Source organism: Anolis sagrei, chromosome 5, assembly GCF_037176765.1.
Source record: "Anolis sagrei isolate rAnoSag1 chromosome 5, rAnoSag1.mat, whole genome shotgun sequence".
Lineage (NCBI taxonomy): Eukaryota > Metazoa > Chordata > Lepidosauria > Squamata > Dactyloidae > Anolis > Anolis sagrei.
In genome coordinates, this window is record NC_090025.1 from 108182078 (window position 1) to 108197837 (window position 15760).

The 15760-nt window shown below is 40.7% G+C and overlaps 1 protein-coding gene across 9 annotated transcripts in view; it reads left to right on the plus strand.

The window, feature by feature from the left end:
* The first annotated feature begins 9049 nt into the window (after positions 1-9049).
* CC2D2A (coiled-coil and C2 domain containing 2A) overlaps positions 9050-15760 on the plus strand; it is an 82489-nt gene continuing 75778 nt past the window's right edge. For 6 of the 9 annotated variants that reach the window (XM_067468979.1, XM_067468980.1, XM_067468983.1 and 3 more), the window contains exons 1-2: positions 9051-9204; positions 13529-13607. In XM_067468979.1, the coding sequence (XP_067325080.1) occupies positions 13577-13607 (31 nt within the window). In that variant the 5' untranslated portion in view covers positions 9051-9204; positions 13529-13576. Of the gene's footprint in view, positions 9205-13528; positions 13608-15760 lie in introns of all 9 variants that reach the window. The other 3 variants (XM_067468975.1, XM_067468981.1, XM_067468977.1) reach the window with 1 other exon arrangement.

Consider the following 15760-nt stretch of genomic DNA (forward strand, 5'->3'; position numbering starts at 1 on the left):
GAATTATAATGCTATAATTCAATTTTTGCTGCTATATTTCCATCTTATGGAATTGTTAAGCCTAACAGGGCCCGGGAGGATGGAATAATGATAAAGTGGAATCAAAATATTATACTTGTGTTGTATGACTTCTCCATGAATCTCCTTTGTGTAAGACCTGTAACTTGAACACTCAGGCCTGGATCCTGTTTTAGACCCACAGAATCAATCTAATTTATTAAATGGCGGCTTACCATTGAAGTGTTTATTCAATCAGTCTATTCTAACTCTGAGGTGAGATGTAGAAGGAGATACGTTCAGACATATACGCTGGGCCGGAGCTGTATAGGGTTTTGTAGGTCAATACAATTTAGGCTTGTTTTTTTCTGCTGCTAAAGGTGACTCATAACTAGTGGTATAAATTGATCTCTTGGATTTTTAGCCCAATTTTCCCCATCTTTGGGCATGCTGGCAGTTCACCTTCACCTGGAAGTTCCCAGAGGCGGCCCTAGGTAATTTCATCATTGGTGGAGTTCAGAATGCTCTTTGATTGTAGGTGAACTATACATCCCAGTAACTACAACTCGCATATGTCAAGGTCTATTTTCCCCCAAGAGCGCCTCAAGAGCGCCCCTGGGCAAAATCAACTATACTGCAAGTGCTTACTTTACGTAATGGGTTGAGCTGCCCCTGGAGGCTCCCCTAATTCTCATCTCTGTAGTAGACAGTGACCTATTAAATTAGTTTTGGTTGCGCCCCTAACCTTACTCACTCTATGTATAATGGCCATAAAATAGCATTAAATAAACTGTGGAATAGCAAATGTTTTAGCCACACCTATGGTGAAAGTGAAGTCATTGATCTACACAGATGGAAAGGCTTTTCTTTCATACTCATTTCAGTGAATCCTTATAGTAATGGAAAAGTTAGCTCCGTTTCCTCAGATTTATCCACATGAGAGATGATTTCAGTGGCTAAATAATGATGGCATATACAGATTTTATTACTTCTTCTCTTTATGTTTATTAATCTTCAATGCAAGCAATTAATTTCCTTTGAACCTACTTCACAGTCTTATATCTTAGCAGTGCACTAGTAAAAAAAAAAGGAGAAAATAAAATTTTGTTATTTTCCCACCATCACCTGTCCCCTGCCAAAGGTGCTCTGTACACTTACATTATGTTTTGGTGTTGATGCTTAAACCATAGACCATTCACATTCAAAATAAATCTATATAAATAAAAATATAATGTTCGTTTGTGGGATTAACAGAACTCAAAAACCACTGGACGAATTAACACCAAATTTGGACACAAGACACCTAACAACCCAATGTATGTCCTTCACTCAAAAACATTGATTTTGTCATTTGGGAGTTGTCGTTGCTGGGATTTATAGTTCACCAACAATCAAAGAGCATTCTGAACTCCACCAATGATGGAATTGAACCAAACTTGGCACACAAAACTCCCATCACCAACAGAAAATACTGGAAGGGTGGGTGTGGTGGGCAGTGTCCTTTGGTTTTGGAGTTGTAGTTCACCTACATCCAGAGAGCAATGTGGACTCAAACAGTGATGGATCTGGACCAAACTCTACACAAATACTCAATAGGCCCAAATGTGAACACTGGTGGAGTGTGGGGAAAATAGACCTTGACATTTGGGAGTTGTAGTTGCTGGGATTTATAGGTCACCTACAATCAAAGAGCATTCTGAACCCCACCAACAATAGAATTGGGCCAAATGTCCCACACAGAACCCCCATGTGGGCAACAGCAATGTGTGGCAGGGGATGGCTAGTATGAAATAAAAGAGCAACAACATAGAAGTACTATGTAAAATAAATGACATGTTAAAAGAATGCAATATAATTATCATTAAAAGAACTCAGTGCAATTAAAATATAAGGCGGCATGCTAAATATTCAAAAACCTGAAAACATAGATGAGATAAAATTAGATTAGATAAGATTAGCACCCCCAAAGTGCAGTTGAGCCCCAAAGTGATCAACAACAATATCATTTTTAGTGTAATGTTAATATTTGCCAGCATTGTTATACTGGACCTCACCTTTTCTCATAACAGTGGGGAAAATGTCACTAGGCATCACTACTACCATCACCACCATTATCATCAGTATCATCATAAATTTTTATTTGTTATCTGCCTCTCCTCCAAGCTCAACACAGAGCACAACACAGTTAGAACACATCACAATAAAATACTGACTGTTAAATACATACATTAAATACACATCATAAAATACATATATGAAAATGCATAGTGTAAGGATAAGATACAATGCAAATGCACAGATTAAGTGGAATGTAAATTTCAAATTTGCTATTTAAGATTGATGGTCTTCAGTTTTTGTTTCACTCCAGGCCTGGGAACACCTATGACCAGAGCACTACACAAGAGTCCAGAATATAAGCAAACAGTTTATTGTAGAAACATATTAAAAGTATTGGGGGGGGGGGGGATCAGGAATAAAGAAAGTAGATGTATAATCCAAAAAGATTTAGCAATAAATGATAATCCAAACAGTAATCCAAATGTCTCATGGTGATCCCAAGGTAACATAGTCCAGGAATAACCAAAAAGTCACAAGTACAGCATAAGTCCACAAGCAAAAGGTATACTTAGTAAAACTTGAGCAGGAATATTAAAAAAAGAACATAGAAAACTTCCAGGAAACTTAAATCCAAAACCAGTCACAGCTTCTCACTTGAATGCTATGTTGCCTGAACTAACTCTTAGGTGAATGACTTGCTAATTAATAGGCACCCATGAAGTCATGTTTCCCCCCACTAAATCTCTCCCCAACTTTCCCATGCAATCACTCTGACTTACGTTGTCTATTTTCCGCTCTGATCTGTAAACGAAGACCTTTATTGATCTCCAGGGGTTTTTTTTTCCTGAGAGCCTTCTGTGTCACTTATCTCTTTGCCCAACTCCTTATCTAATATTGCAATTTCTGGCTCTTCTGACTCACCCTGAAGCCCTGCACTTTCCAAGTCAGAATTCTCACAGAGAGAAGCATCATTCTCCTGACTTGAATCTTCATCATTTCAAATCCCAGGAAATTCCACAGGTAATCCCACAGTCATCTCTAAATCATAAGTGAACCCATCACCCTCAGGAGTCTCTGTCTGATCTTCAACACTTTTGTCTTGAATGCTGATAGCTCATTGGAGCTCTTCCAGTAGGTCATTCCACAGTTTTGGGGCGGCCAATGAAAAGATCTTCTGGGTGATGGTTGCAAGTCAGGGTCTGGTGGGTTGGAGTAAACATCCCTCTAGAACAGTGGTTCTCAACTTTCCTAATGCCGTGACCCCTTAAGATAGTTTCTCATGTTGTGGTGACCCCCAATCATAACATTGTCATTGTTACTTCATAACTGTAATTTTGCTACTGTTATGAATCATAATGTAAATATCTGATATGCAGGATGTATTTTCATTCACTGGATCAAATTTGGCACAAATACCCCATATGCCCAAATTTGAATGCTGGTGGGGTTGGGGGAGGATTGATTTTGTTATTTGGGAGTTGTAGTTGCTGGGATTTATAGTTCTCCTCCAATCAAAGAGCATTCTGAACTCCACTAACGATGGAATTGAACCAAACTTGGCACACAGAACTCCCATGGCCAACAGAAGTTACTAGAAGTGTTCGGTGGGCACTAACCTTGAGTTTGGGAGTTATAGTTCGCCTACATCCAGAGAGCACTGTGGATTCTGACAATGACTGATCTGGTACAAAATTGACATGAATACGCAATATGCCCAAATGTGAACACTGGTGAAGTTTGTGTAAAATAGACCTTGACATTTGGGAGTTGTAGATGCTGGGATTTATAGTTCACCTCCAATAAAAGAGCATTCTGAATGACACCAACGATGAAATAGAACCTAACTTGGCACATAGGACCCCCATGACCAACATACAACACTGTGTTTTCTACTGGTCTTTGTTGACCCCTCTGGCACCCCCTTGTGACCCCCCTAGGGGTCCTGACCCCCAGGTTGAAAAACACTGCTCTAGAAGACCTAAGTGTCCTGGATAGATCATAAAGGAGAAGGCGATCCTATAGGTAACATTGACCCAAATCATGTAGGGTTTTAAAGGTAATAACCAACACTTTTTTACTTTGATTAGAAACTAACTGGCAACCAGTGGAATGATTTTAGCATGAGCGTATTTTGCTTACTCCTAGATATTCTCATGATCACTCTGGCTGTCATGCTTTGAACTAAGTGGGGCTTCTGAACTTGGTACAGAGGTAGTCCAATATATATTGCATTACAGAAGCAGGTTCGAATCCGGGGAGAGGCAGATGAGCTCCCTCTATCAGCTCCAGCTCCTCATGCGGGGACATGAGAGAAGCCTCTCACAAGGATGATAAAAACATTACATCATCCAGGCATCCCCTGGGCAACGTCCTTGCAGATGGCCAATTCTCTCATACCAGAAGCGACTTGCAGTTTCTCAAGTCACTCCTGACACGATAAAAAATTTACAGAAGCACAACCTTGAGGTGACTAAAGCATGAACTACTATTCTACCATGTGACAATAACTTCCTCTGCACAGTCAAAAGTGAGAAAAAGTGCTTTCCCTGTGTTTGTGAAAGTCAAACCATTTACAAAACTATTTTGATGCTAGGGTCCCAACAGGATTCAGGTCATTACATTACAGTTGAGAGTTCTATGGTAGATAAAAATTCCAATGAGAATGTGAGATAATGCCCTGTATTGAACTGCTCATCAATTACTTTGAACAGTTAGGAAAAACTTCTCCCTGGTGAAGACAAAGCATTTTGGGGTAACAAGTAGGAGTGATCCCATGAGAATATTTCTATTATGGAATTGCTTCCTATTTCTATGATGAAATGAAGCAGATATTAAAATTGGCACCAACAGATATAACATTTGATACCTTTTTAATACTTAACATGACATGGGTTTATTGATGCTTTCATGAGAAATTTGGTGAATCAGTAAATGGTAACTGGAGTTTAATGCAAAACATCCAGTACATTCTCGAATTCTATTACAGCAGGCAATAAATCTAACCCTGCAAGTCATTTATCTGAACTCTTAGGCGATAAATATGGCCAGGAAAACCATCTATCTCAGTCAGTGGGTTATATATCATCTACTGTACTGCATCTGCCCTGTCTTAGTTAACGTCTCATCTTTTCTTTGAGTAATTTATATTTCCACATAGCCATTTATTGCTTATAGTTTAAATGCAACATGTAGGTCATTTATGAAGGGAAGAGCACAAATTTCAGAAGTGTGTAATGTTATTTCCATTTTAGACATGTTATACTGCACTAAAGAAAATTTTAAATATATTTATGACCCTTTGTTTCTCTTTATATTTTTCATTTTTGCATTGCTATCTACCGTAAGTGCAACAAAAAGGGAATTTAGAAAATAAAATAAAACCAGGGCCTATCAAAACTGGGATCCAACATATTATTTTCTTTACTAACCTTTAAGTAATTTAAGCTAGTAATGTTGCTTAGTTTGACTGAAATTGGGTTATGTATTTAGGCTTTACCAAAAGGAAAGATTCCTCTAATAAATTCGACTGAAATCAAAATTAGTTTTTTGTCCATTCTCCTCATAAACAAAGTCTTTAGTGAAACAAATACTTTGGTTTTTATTAAATCGCCAATGATAAAAGCAGATTCCATAGTGTTTACAAAAGTATTAAAAAATAAAATACAATGAAACCCAAGACAGCAGCTTGAGCAATCTTGCAGTAAGAGAGTAGTGAATACAATAGCAAGTTGTATCAATTGATGAAAGTTAAAATGCCCTGGCCAGAAAAAGAAAAGTTTGAGCAAACAAATGATTGCAACTTTGTTATTCCCATGGGAGATATCTGAAACTTCCAAGAGATCTTCAAGGGCAGCCCCAGCCATGGTGCATTTCCCTATATTTAGGCAAACGAGGCCCCCAAACCCATGATTCTAGCCAGATCTTGTATGTGGCATCAGCCTGACCCATACTGCTAGTGCTGAATTGTGTAGGATGTTGAAAAATGATGGACCCAATTTTAACCCAGTATATCTCATGGTGGGAACATGTTACAGTTACACCAAGTTGCAAATGGTTCTTACCGAGTTACCGTGTTTTAGTAGCCATTTGTTTGGGAAAACCAGAATCTCCATAATCTTTTGGAGAAAAATGGCACTCTCAATCATTTAAAAATCATACTTTACTTATTTATTTATTATTTATTTATTATTTGCACTTGTTAACCGCCACTCTCAGCCCGAGGGCGACTCGTGGCGGTGTACAGAACATAGAACATAAAGACAACAGTTTACAATAGATCGGGACCATAACACACATCTTACTAATACACAACTAATTAAACTAAAAATCCGCTTCGTCTTGTTTGGGGTCATAATCAATCTCGTAGTCATAATCCATTCCGGTGGTCATTCCAAAAACATAGCACTTAGTTGAAGGCCTTTTCGAAGAGCCAGGTTTTCAGGCCCCTGCGGAAGGCCATGAGGGAAGGCGCCTGTCTGATTTCAGCAGGAAGGGAGTTCCACAGCCGGGGGGCCACCACCGAGAAGGCCCGCTCTCTTGTCCCCGCCAGGCGTGCCTGTGAGGCAGGCGGGACCGAGAGAAGGGCCTCCCCGGATGATCTCAAGGTCCTCGTGGGCTCGTAGGCCGAGATGCGGTTCTCAAGGTATTTTGGGCCGGAACCGTTTAGGGCTTTGTAGGATAACACCAGCACCTTAAATTGGGCCCAGTAGCTGATCGGCAGCCAGTGGAGCTGGGACAGCAAGGGCGTAGTGCGCTCCCTGCGTCCCGCTCCGGTTAACAACATGGCTGCCGCGCGCTGGACTAGCTGGAGCTTCCGGGCCGTCTTCAAGGGCAGCCCCACGTAGAGAGCGTTGCAGTAGTCGAGGCGGGATGTGACCAAAGCGTGTACCACCGTGGCCAAGTCAGACTTCCCAAGATACGGGCGCAGCTGGCGCACGAGCCGAAGCTGTGCAAATGCTCCCCTGGTCACCGCTGAAACCTGGGGATCCAGGCTCAGCGATGAGTCCAGGGTCACACCCAAGCTGCGAACCTGCGCCTTACTTACTTAGATGATCCCTCCTTGGCCGAGTAGGATAGTCTTCCAGGATCAGAATTCTTGTGAGTCTGTAGGTGGCTGTGGAGCCCTATTCTTGATCTGCATCTTCTTCCGCAGTGAGGGCATTGGTTTTCAGGTGGAAGGTGGTCCCGGTTGGGTTAGCTTGACGCTCCTTCCTCTTGGCACGTTTTTCTCTTTCACCCTCCATTCGTGCCTCTTCAAATTCTGCAGTCCTGCTGGTCACAGCTGACCTCCAGCTGGAGCGCTCAAGAGCCACGGCTTCCCAGTTCTTAGTGTCTATGCCAGAGTTTTTTAGGTTGGCTTTGAGCCCATCGTTAAATCTTTTGAAGCTACAAGGCCATTAAAAGCTGATCAAGGTGGCCAATTGCAACATTCACACTTGCCTCAAGCAGACAAGAGTTCTTTTTCCCATCCTGGACACTCCACAGAGATATAAACCTCACTTGCCTAGTTTCCAACAGACCCCACAACCCCTGAGGATGTCTGCCATAGATGTGAGTGAAAGGTCAGGAGCCATACTGCTCAGAAAACTCACAGCAACTCAGGAATTCCTGTTTGCATTTGCAGATCTCAAGAGCTAGTAGCTTGGGGGAGGTGGTGGAGGGGGGGCGATTCTGTGTGGGATGTTTGTTGGTGGGGTTCAGAATGCTATTTGATTGTAGGTGAACTATAAATTCCAGCAACTACAACTCCCAAATGTCATGGTCTGTTTTTCCCAAACTCCACCGGTGTTCATATTTGGGCATATACTCAATCCGTGCCAATTCTGGTCCAGATCCAACATTGATTGAGCTCACAGTGCTCTCTGGATGTAGGTGAACTATAACTCCCAAACTCAAGGTCAATCCCCACCAACCCCTTCCAGTATATTCAGTTGGTTATGAGAGTTCTGGGTGCTAAGTTTGGTTCAATTCCATCATTAGTGGCAGGCCCATAGCCAGGATTTCGTTTTGGGGGGGCTAAAAAAAATTTCGGGGGGGGGGGTTTCGGGGGGCTGAGTCTGAGTGAAAGAGGGTCTAGCCTAGCAAACCTTTTGTATCATTACCCCAATACCCCCATGCATATGGGATATATTGAGTATGGTGATCAGATCATGATATGAATAAACATAACAGTTTAAATAATGCACCAGTAAGGCCTTTTCGCGAACCACCATGAGAATTTCGGGGGCTACATGCCTGATTAGTGGAGTTCAGAACACTCTTTGATTGTAGGTGAACTATAAATCTCATCAACTACAACTCCCAAATGTCAAGGTCTATTTCCCTCAAACTCCACCAGTGTTCATATTTGGGCAGATACTCAATCCATGCCAAGTCTGGCCCAGATCCATCATTGATTGAGTCCACAGTGCTCTCTGGATGTAGGTGAACTAGAACTCCAAAACTCAATGCCCACCAAACCCTTCCAGTATATTCTGTTGGTCATTAGAATTCTGTGTGCCAAGTTTGGTTCAATTCCATCATTGATGAAGTTCAGAATGCTCTTTGATTGGAGGTGAACTATAAATCCCATCGACTATAACTCCCAAATGGCAAAACCAATCCCCCACCTCACCGGTATTCAAAATTTGTTTGTATTGGGTATTTGGGTAAAATTTGGTCCAGCAAATGAAAATATATCATTACGATTCATAACAGTAGAAAAAAATACAGTTATGAAGTAGCAACTCAAATGATGTTATAGTTGGGAGTTGAGAAGGTTGAGAATCACTGCACTAGAGAGAAAAAATCCACTTCTAATCCGGTTTCTGCCTCCTGCAGAGTTCTGGGGTTTGTAGTTTAGTGAGGCTGTTAAAGGTACCTGAGTATATAATGCACTGTGGAGGAAGAAGACAAACACAGAGATGCTGGGCTTCTTCCTTCCCTCTGGGCTGGAGGAAGGACGAAGGCGGGCCCAGTGCTGAGGCCTTTGAGGCCACTCTCTGAGCTCCTCCTCCTCTTGCTGTTGCTCCTCCTCCTCCTCCCGCTGCTTCTTCGTTGCCAAGCGCCCAGGCTGAAGGCGGGCTGAAGGCGATTACACCGGGAAAAGGCCTTCGTTGCACGGCTGGGAAACCTTCTCGTGACTCCCCGCCTTTCCTTGCAAGCAAAAAGGTAAGTGCAACAAGAGCAACCCGGGGAAAAGCGCGCGCTCTTCGCGTTCGAAGCTCGTGCGCGCGGAAGGAGTTCCTCCCATTGGAGCTCCTTGCAATTATTGAATTGTGGGGAGGCCCCAATAGAGCAGGCCCAAGGCCCTGTAGAACCACAGCTCCCAGCACTGAACCCAGCTATATTCATTCTGTAGTCTAGCTCAGCCTTCCAAAGTCTCCCTGCTACAGCATATATTATTCTGCTGTACATGCAAAGACCTCTTTGTCTGCTATGCATTACAAACTGCTTGTGCCCCCCCCCCCTTTTTTAAAGTGGAAGAAACTACAGTGAGAAACTACCTACTTTATCCACCCTTTCTCCCCAATTTTCCATTATCGATATATTTATTTATGACATTTATATGCCGCCCTTCTTGCCCTGAAGGGGACTCAGAGCGGCTTACAAGATATATATACATACAATATATTATATTATTAGCATAGTACCATATCAGTATTATATATTACTATATTGTACTATACCATTTATATATATTACTATATTACTATTATTTACTATACTCTCAGCCTTATCAGTGATTCAAGGCGGTACGATATAATATAGTATATGTAATTATAGTGAATTTTCCTTCCAAGGGGTAGATTTCTCGCACTTTCTGTTGTCTCATTTCTGTTCTTAACTATGAGTCATTTGTGAAGTCAGATGTTTGTAACTTGGGGATTGCCAGTACTTTCCTCAATAGCTGATCCATGTGGTTCATCACAAATGTCACTGCCAATACATTAATTTTTTTTAAAAAAATAGAAACTTAGGAAATTAGTGGTAATTAATTATTGCAACTGAATTTGCCAAAGTTAGAACTGTATCTAGATTTGAACAGCACCAACACTCGACTTCTGTAGTGATTAAATCTGTCTGGATGGCCATCCATGGGTACTTTGAGTCTTTTTTTTTTTTTTTTAAATAATCTTTATTGAAATTTTCCATACATAGTATGTTTATAGGTAAAAAAAAGGAAAAGAAATAGAGAGAAAATAAAGAGAGGAAAGAGAAAAGAAGGAATAGAAAATTGATAGTAAAAAGAAAAGAGGGGTAGAGATGGGAGTAGAGGATAGATAGGAAAATAAGTTATAGAAGGAAAAAAAGATAGGATAAAATAGGAATATTTCGACCTCCTGGTGTCTTCCAAAAATCTTCTGTTCATTCGGTTTCATCTTGTCATAGAATATACAATCTAAGCAGAAAAAAAAAAGAAAAAAAAAGAAACAAGGAAAAAAGAAAAAGTTTCTTTATTCTTCTTCTCTTCTGAGATTTCTTTCCCCTCTTTTTTCTTTTTTTTGAGTTTCATCCTTAATTTCTTCTTTTCTCCTCTAAATCCTTGTCTCATTCATCTTTTTCCTTAGGTATTCGGTGACTTCTTTCCAATCTGTCTCTTTTCTTCCACTTTCCTTGTTTTTCAATAGTAGAAAAGTAAGTCTATCTAGGTTACTAATATCCAGCATTTTCGTTCTCCAGTCCTCTTCTTCTGGTGTTTCTATCTGCCTCCATTTTTTTGCATAGCACATCCTTGCCGCCGTTAATGCTAAGAATAGTATTTTGTCTTTATTGTTTTCTATATTGTTATCATACATTCCCAAGAGAAACAATTCTGGTTTCATTGGTAAATTTATTTTTAACATGTTTTGTAATTCTTTCTGTATCTTCTTCCAGTATTCTTTCGCTTTCTCACAGGTCCACCACATATGGTAGTAGGAGCCTTCTTTCTTCTTGCATTTCCAGCAGGTCGAGCTTGTGTTATTATATATTTTCCCTAATTTTTTTGGAGTTAAGTACCATCTTAATGACATCTTGATCCAATTTTCCCTAAGGTCTGTGGCATATGTGTATTTTAATCTTTTCCTCCAAATTTCTTCCCATTCTGATTGTCTAATATTTCTTCTTAGATTTTCATTCCATCTTTTCATGTAGTTTTTGTCTTTTTTGGATTCTAGTTGCCATTCTAAAAGCTGTTTGTATAGTTTAGTTATCGGTTTCCTTTCTGTTTCTAGTATTTTATCCCAAAAATCTTTACCCTTTGAGAACCCTACTTCTTTATCTAATTTATACTTCTCTTTGATTTGCCAGTATTGTAGCCATGATATTTTTTTATCTATAGTGATTAGTTCCTGTTGTTCCTTTAATATTACCTCTCCTTGATGGTTTTTCAAGATTTCTTTATATTTTGGCCAATCATTCCATCCCATACATCTCCTTTGAGTTGCCTCCAATGGTGAAACCCATAATGGTGTCTTTGTATGGAATTTCTTTTTATATTTTTCCCATACTTTCGAGATTGCGGATCTCACAAAGTGATTTCCAAAAAATTTTTCTTTTTCCCTTCCCTTGTACCAAATGTAAAGATGCCACCCTCCCCTTAGGTCTACTCCTTCTAATGTCAGTAATTTTTTCTTTTTTAGCATTGCCCAATCTCTGGCCCAGACCAGTGCGCTTGCTTCGTGATAAAGTTTCAGGTCTGGCGCTGCTAGTCCTCCCTTATCCTTTTGTTCTATTAAATTATTATAATGGATTCTTGGTTTTTTGTTGTTCCAGATAAATTTCTTTATATCTTTATTCCAATCTTTAAATAATTTCATATTTCTTATTATTGGCAAATTTTGAAAAATAAATATCATTTTCGGTAGTATTTTCATTTTAATTGTCGCTATCCTTCCTAATAGTGATAAATTTTTATTTTTCCAGTTTTCCATGGAAAACATGGGTACTTTGAGTCTTGTGTTGGCTTAAGGTGGTTGGACTAGGTGTTCTTTGGGGGTCTCTTCAAACCCTAGTAAAGTCTAGACTGCTTGAGAGACCAGTGGAGTCTCCTTCTCTGGACGTTTTTGAACTGAAGCTGGATGACTGTTTGGGGGGCGGCGGGCTTTAACTGTATTGACCAGGCATCCTCAAACTGTGGCCCTCCAGCTCTTTGGGCCTCCAACTACCAGAAGACCTAATGAGCTTGTTCAATTGTCAGGAATTCTGGGAGTTGAAGGCCAACGTTTGACGATGCCTGGTATTGACTGTATCTTTCTGTCTGAAGAGGGTTCAACTGGCAGCCTTCGTTTATTTGGGGGGGGGGGGCATACAACAAGCCTAGGGACTAAACCTGACACACAGTTGGGAAACTCTGCACTAGACAGGTTTCTTCCCACTCTTCCCTTCTTTCCACTACACATCTACAATGTATTTTCTAATCACAAATACAGCTTGAAACATAGTCACACTCCAAATAAAAGTTACATAGTCATTAGATTGGGATACACAGTTATTCTGCCCTTACATTTGATCTTCCTTGGCACCAAGGAACCTAACTGCAAAACTCCTGGGAGTCATAGGTGAGTGTGATGGTGCTCTACAGAAAGCGGGGCAGGAAGAGCAGCTCTTTTATTCTATCTCTCGAATTAGCTTCTCCCAGTTTCAAAAATATTGAGTAAAGATGACACAGACTGCCTCAAACACAGATAATGTAAAACAGAGCATTCATTTAGAGAACATATAATTCCAATGTGCACATTTCCTTGCTTTGAGCCATAAGGAGAGGTTGGTAAGAAATAAAGAAATATCATCATCATCATAGCATTCCCTTAGCATGTCTATAGGGTCTTGGGTAGATGGTTCTGCTTGGTGCCATGGCTCTACAGATAGGCAAGACATCCATTATTTTTTTGTATTCAATCCTTGGTCCAGGTTGGACTCAACAGTCACCTGTTTCCCTTCCTCAAGTCTTCCACAGAGAAACAGTGCAAAATTGTCTTCATTGTGTCACCTTGCCCCCAGACTAGAACTCAGATGCAATCCACTGTCTTGCAGTAAAGGTCTCCTATCTATAAGGTAAAGGTAAAGGTTTTCCCCGACATTAAGTCCAGTCATGTCCGACTTTGGGAGTTGGTGCTCATCTCTATTTCTAAGCCAAAGAGCCAGCGTTGGCCATAGCCACCTCCAAGGTGTCTATGGACAACTGTTACCTTCCTACCGGAGCAGTACCTATTGATCTACTCACATTTGTATGTTTTCGAACTGCTAGGTTGGCAGAAGCTGGGGCTAACAGCGGGAGCTCACACCGCTCCCTTGATCTGAACCTGCAATCTTTCAGTCAGCAAGTTCAGCAGCTCAGTGCTTTAACCCACTGTGCCACCAGGGGCTCCTTAAAGGTCTCCCTGAGCATACATTACCTATGTATGCTCAGAACACTGACAGGGAAGTAATAGTCATTTGGGTCATCTGGTATTCTTACTGTTAAGCACTTGGCAATTATTATGATCTATTTTCTTCCCAATCTGTCTTTTAGGTGCCAAAGACCATACAAGTACCATCTAACAATCCTGGCTAATACACCATGGAAACTACTCGTGTTCACACGCCTCGCAGTAAGTGTTGAGTCAATGTGTGCAGAGTGGTTTAGAGAAATGCCTGTCTCTCTGAGTAGCTGCTATCACTTCAAGAAGGGAATCAATACTACTTTATCACTGTAAACTAAAAAAATGTAATAATGTAAATTTTATAGCTAAAAATCAGGGAAATATATAAAGTTAGTATGCACATTATAATATGCAGCCATTTCCCAAGCATTTTCTTTGGAACCACAAAAGGCCAAATTACTCTTCAATAATAATAATAATACCTTTATTCTTATATCCCACCGCCATCTCCCCGAAGGGACTCAGGGCAGCTTACATATGGGGCAGAATGTCCACAAGACATAAAAACAAGCACAATTCATAAAACAAGAGACATTAAAATAGGAGCATCATAAAATACAACAACCCAGATAAAAACACACTAAACATAAAAGTAAAAAGAAAAACACGGATTGCATTGAAGCTTTATTAGACAAGATTTAACAAAAACTAATGACCAGGATTACTAAAATAGGCGTGACCAAGCTATAAAGGGGCTGGACAAGGAATAGTGCAAACAGCATACCATAGGGCTGGGGAAGTGGATGAAGGGCAAAACAGAGTGCTATCTGGTGGCCATTTATAGTTAGGGACTAGTCACTCTCAAATGCCACCTGGAACATCTAGGACAGTGTAGGGGCTTGCCTAATCTCCCTGAGGAGGGTGTTCCAAGGTCAAGTGCCTACCACTGAGAAGGCACTCTCTCGTCCCAGCTGTGTTTGTGAAGGCAGTGGAACTGAGAGGAGGGCCTTCCCGGAGGATCTTAGAGCCCATGCTGGTTCATAGGGGGAAATGCAATCATGAAGATAGGTGGGGCCCAAACCATTAGGGCTTTGTAGGTCATAACCTACGCCTTGAATTGGGACCGTAAACTTAGTGGCAGCCGGTAAAGTTGCTTTAATATGGGCATTGTACACTTCAAGAATAATTTCCTATAATCTACAATAGTTTCCATGCTATTTACCTCCAGAATTATGGGCAAAAGCATTCTAAACCACTATGTATTTATGTAACTTTTGTTTATGATGCCAGGTTGTTGCAGATACTATCTTTGTTTTGTGCTGTTGCATGGTGGTGGGGAATAGATTAAATCAGGGGTCTTCAAACTTTTTAAACAGAGGGCCTGATCACAATCCCTCGAACTGTTGGAGAACCGGATTATAATTTGAAAAAAACATGAATGAATTTCTATGCACACTGTGCATATCTTATTTGTAGTGCAAACAGCCACCTTAAAACAATAAAATAATTAAAATGGATAACAGTTTTAACAAATATAAACTTATTAGTGAGATTGGGTTGTTGTTGTTGTTGTTGTTGTTGTTGTTGTTGTTGTTGTGTGCTTTCAAGTCATTTCAGACTTAGGTTGACCCTGAGTGAAGGTCGGGTAAATGACCTTAGAGGGCCGTATCTGGCCCCCGGGCCTTAGTGTGGGGACCTCTGGATTAAATGATGCAGCTGGATTTCCATATAGCAGTTTTCTCAACATCAGACTAAACCAGGGTTGCAGCTACACTGCAGAATTAATGCAGTTTGCAACTACTTTAACTGGCATGGCTCAATGCTCTGGAATTATGAGAGTTGTATTCTGGTGAGGCACCAGCACTATTGGGCCAAGAAGTCTAGCGGCCTTGTAAAATTACAACTTTCATGATGGCACTACATTGAGACATGACAGTTATAACTTTATCAGATAGTATTAATTTTACAGTATAGATGCACTCTTAGTTCAGTACTTTGAATCAATTGGTGGCCATCCAGAGATCTCCGAAAATCTCAGAAACAGAGTATGCAGTACCAGTTGCCTTCCCTGTTGATCATAAGGTATTTATAAGAACCCCCAGTGGTGTAGTGGGTTAAATCCTTGTGCCAACAGGACCGAGGACTGACAGGTCAGAGGTGCGAATTTGGGGAGAGTGTGGATGAGCTCTCTCTGTCAGCTCCAGCTCTCCATGCGGGGACATGAGAGAAGCTTCTCACAAGGATGGTAAAACATCAAAACATATGAGCGTCCCCTGGGTAACGTCCTTCAGTTCTCGCACCAGATGTGACTTGCAGTTTCTCAAGTAACTCCTGACATAAAAAAAAGGAAATATGAGGACTACATTTAGCCAATATGCCTA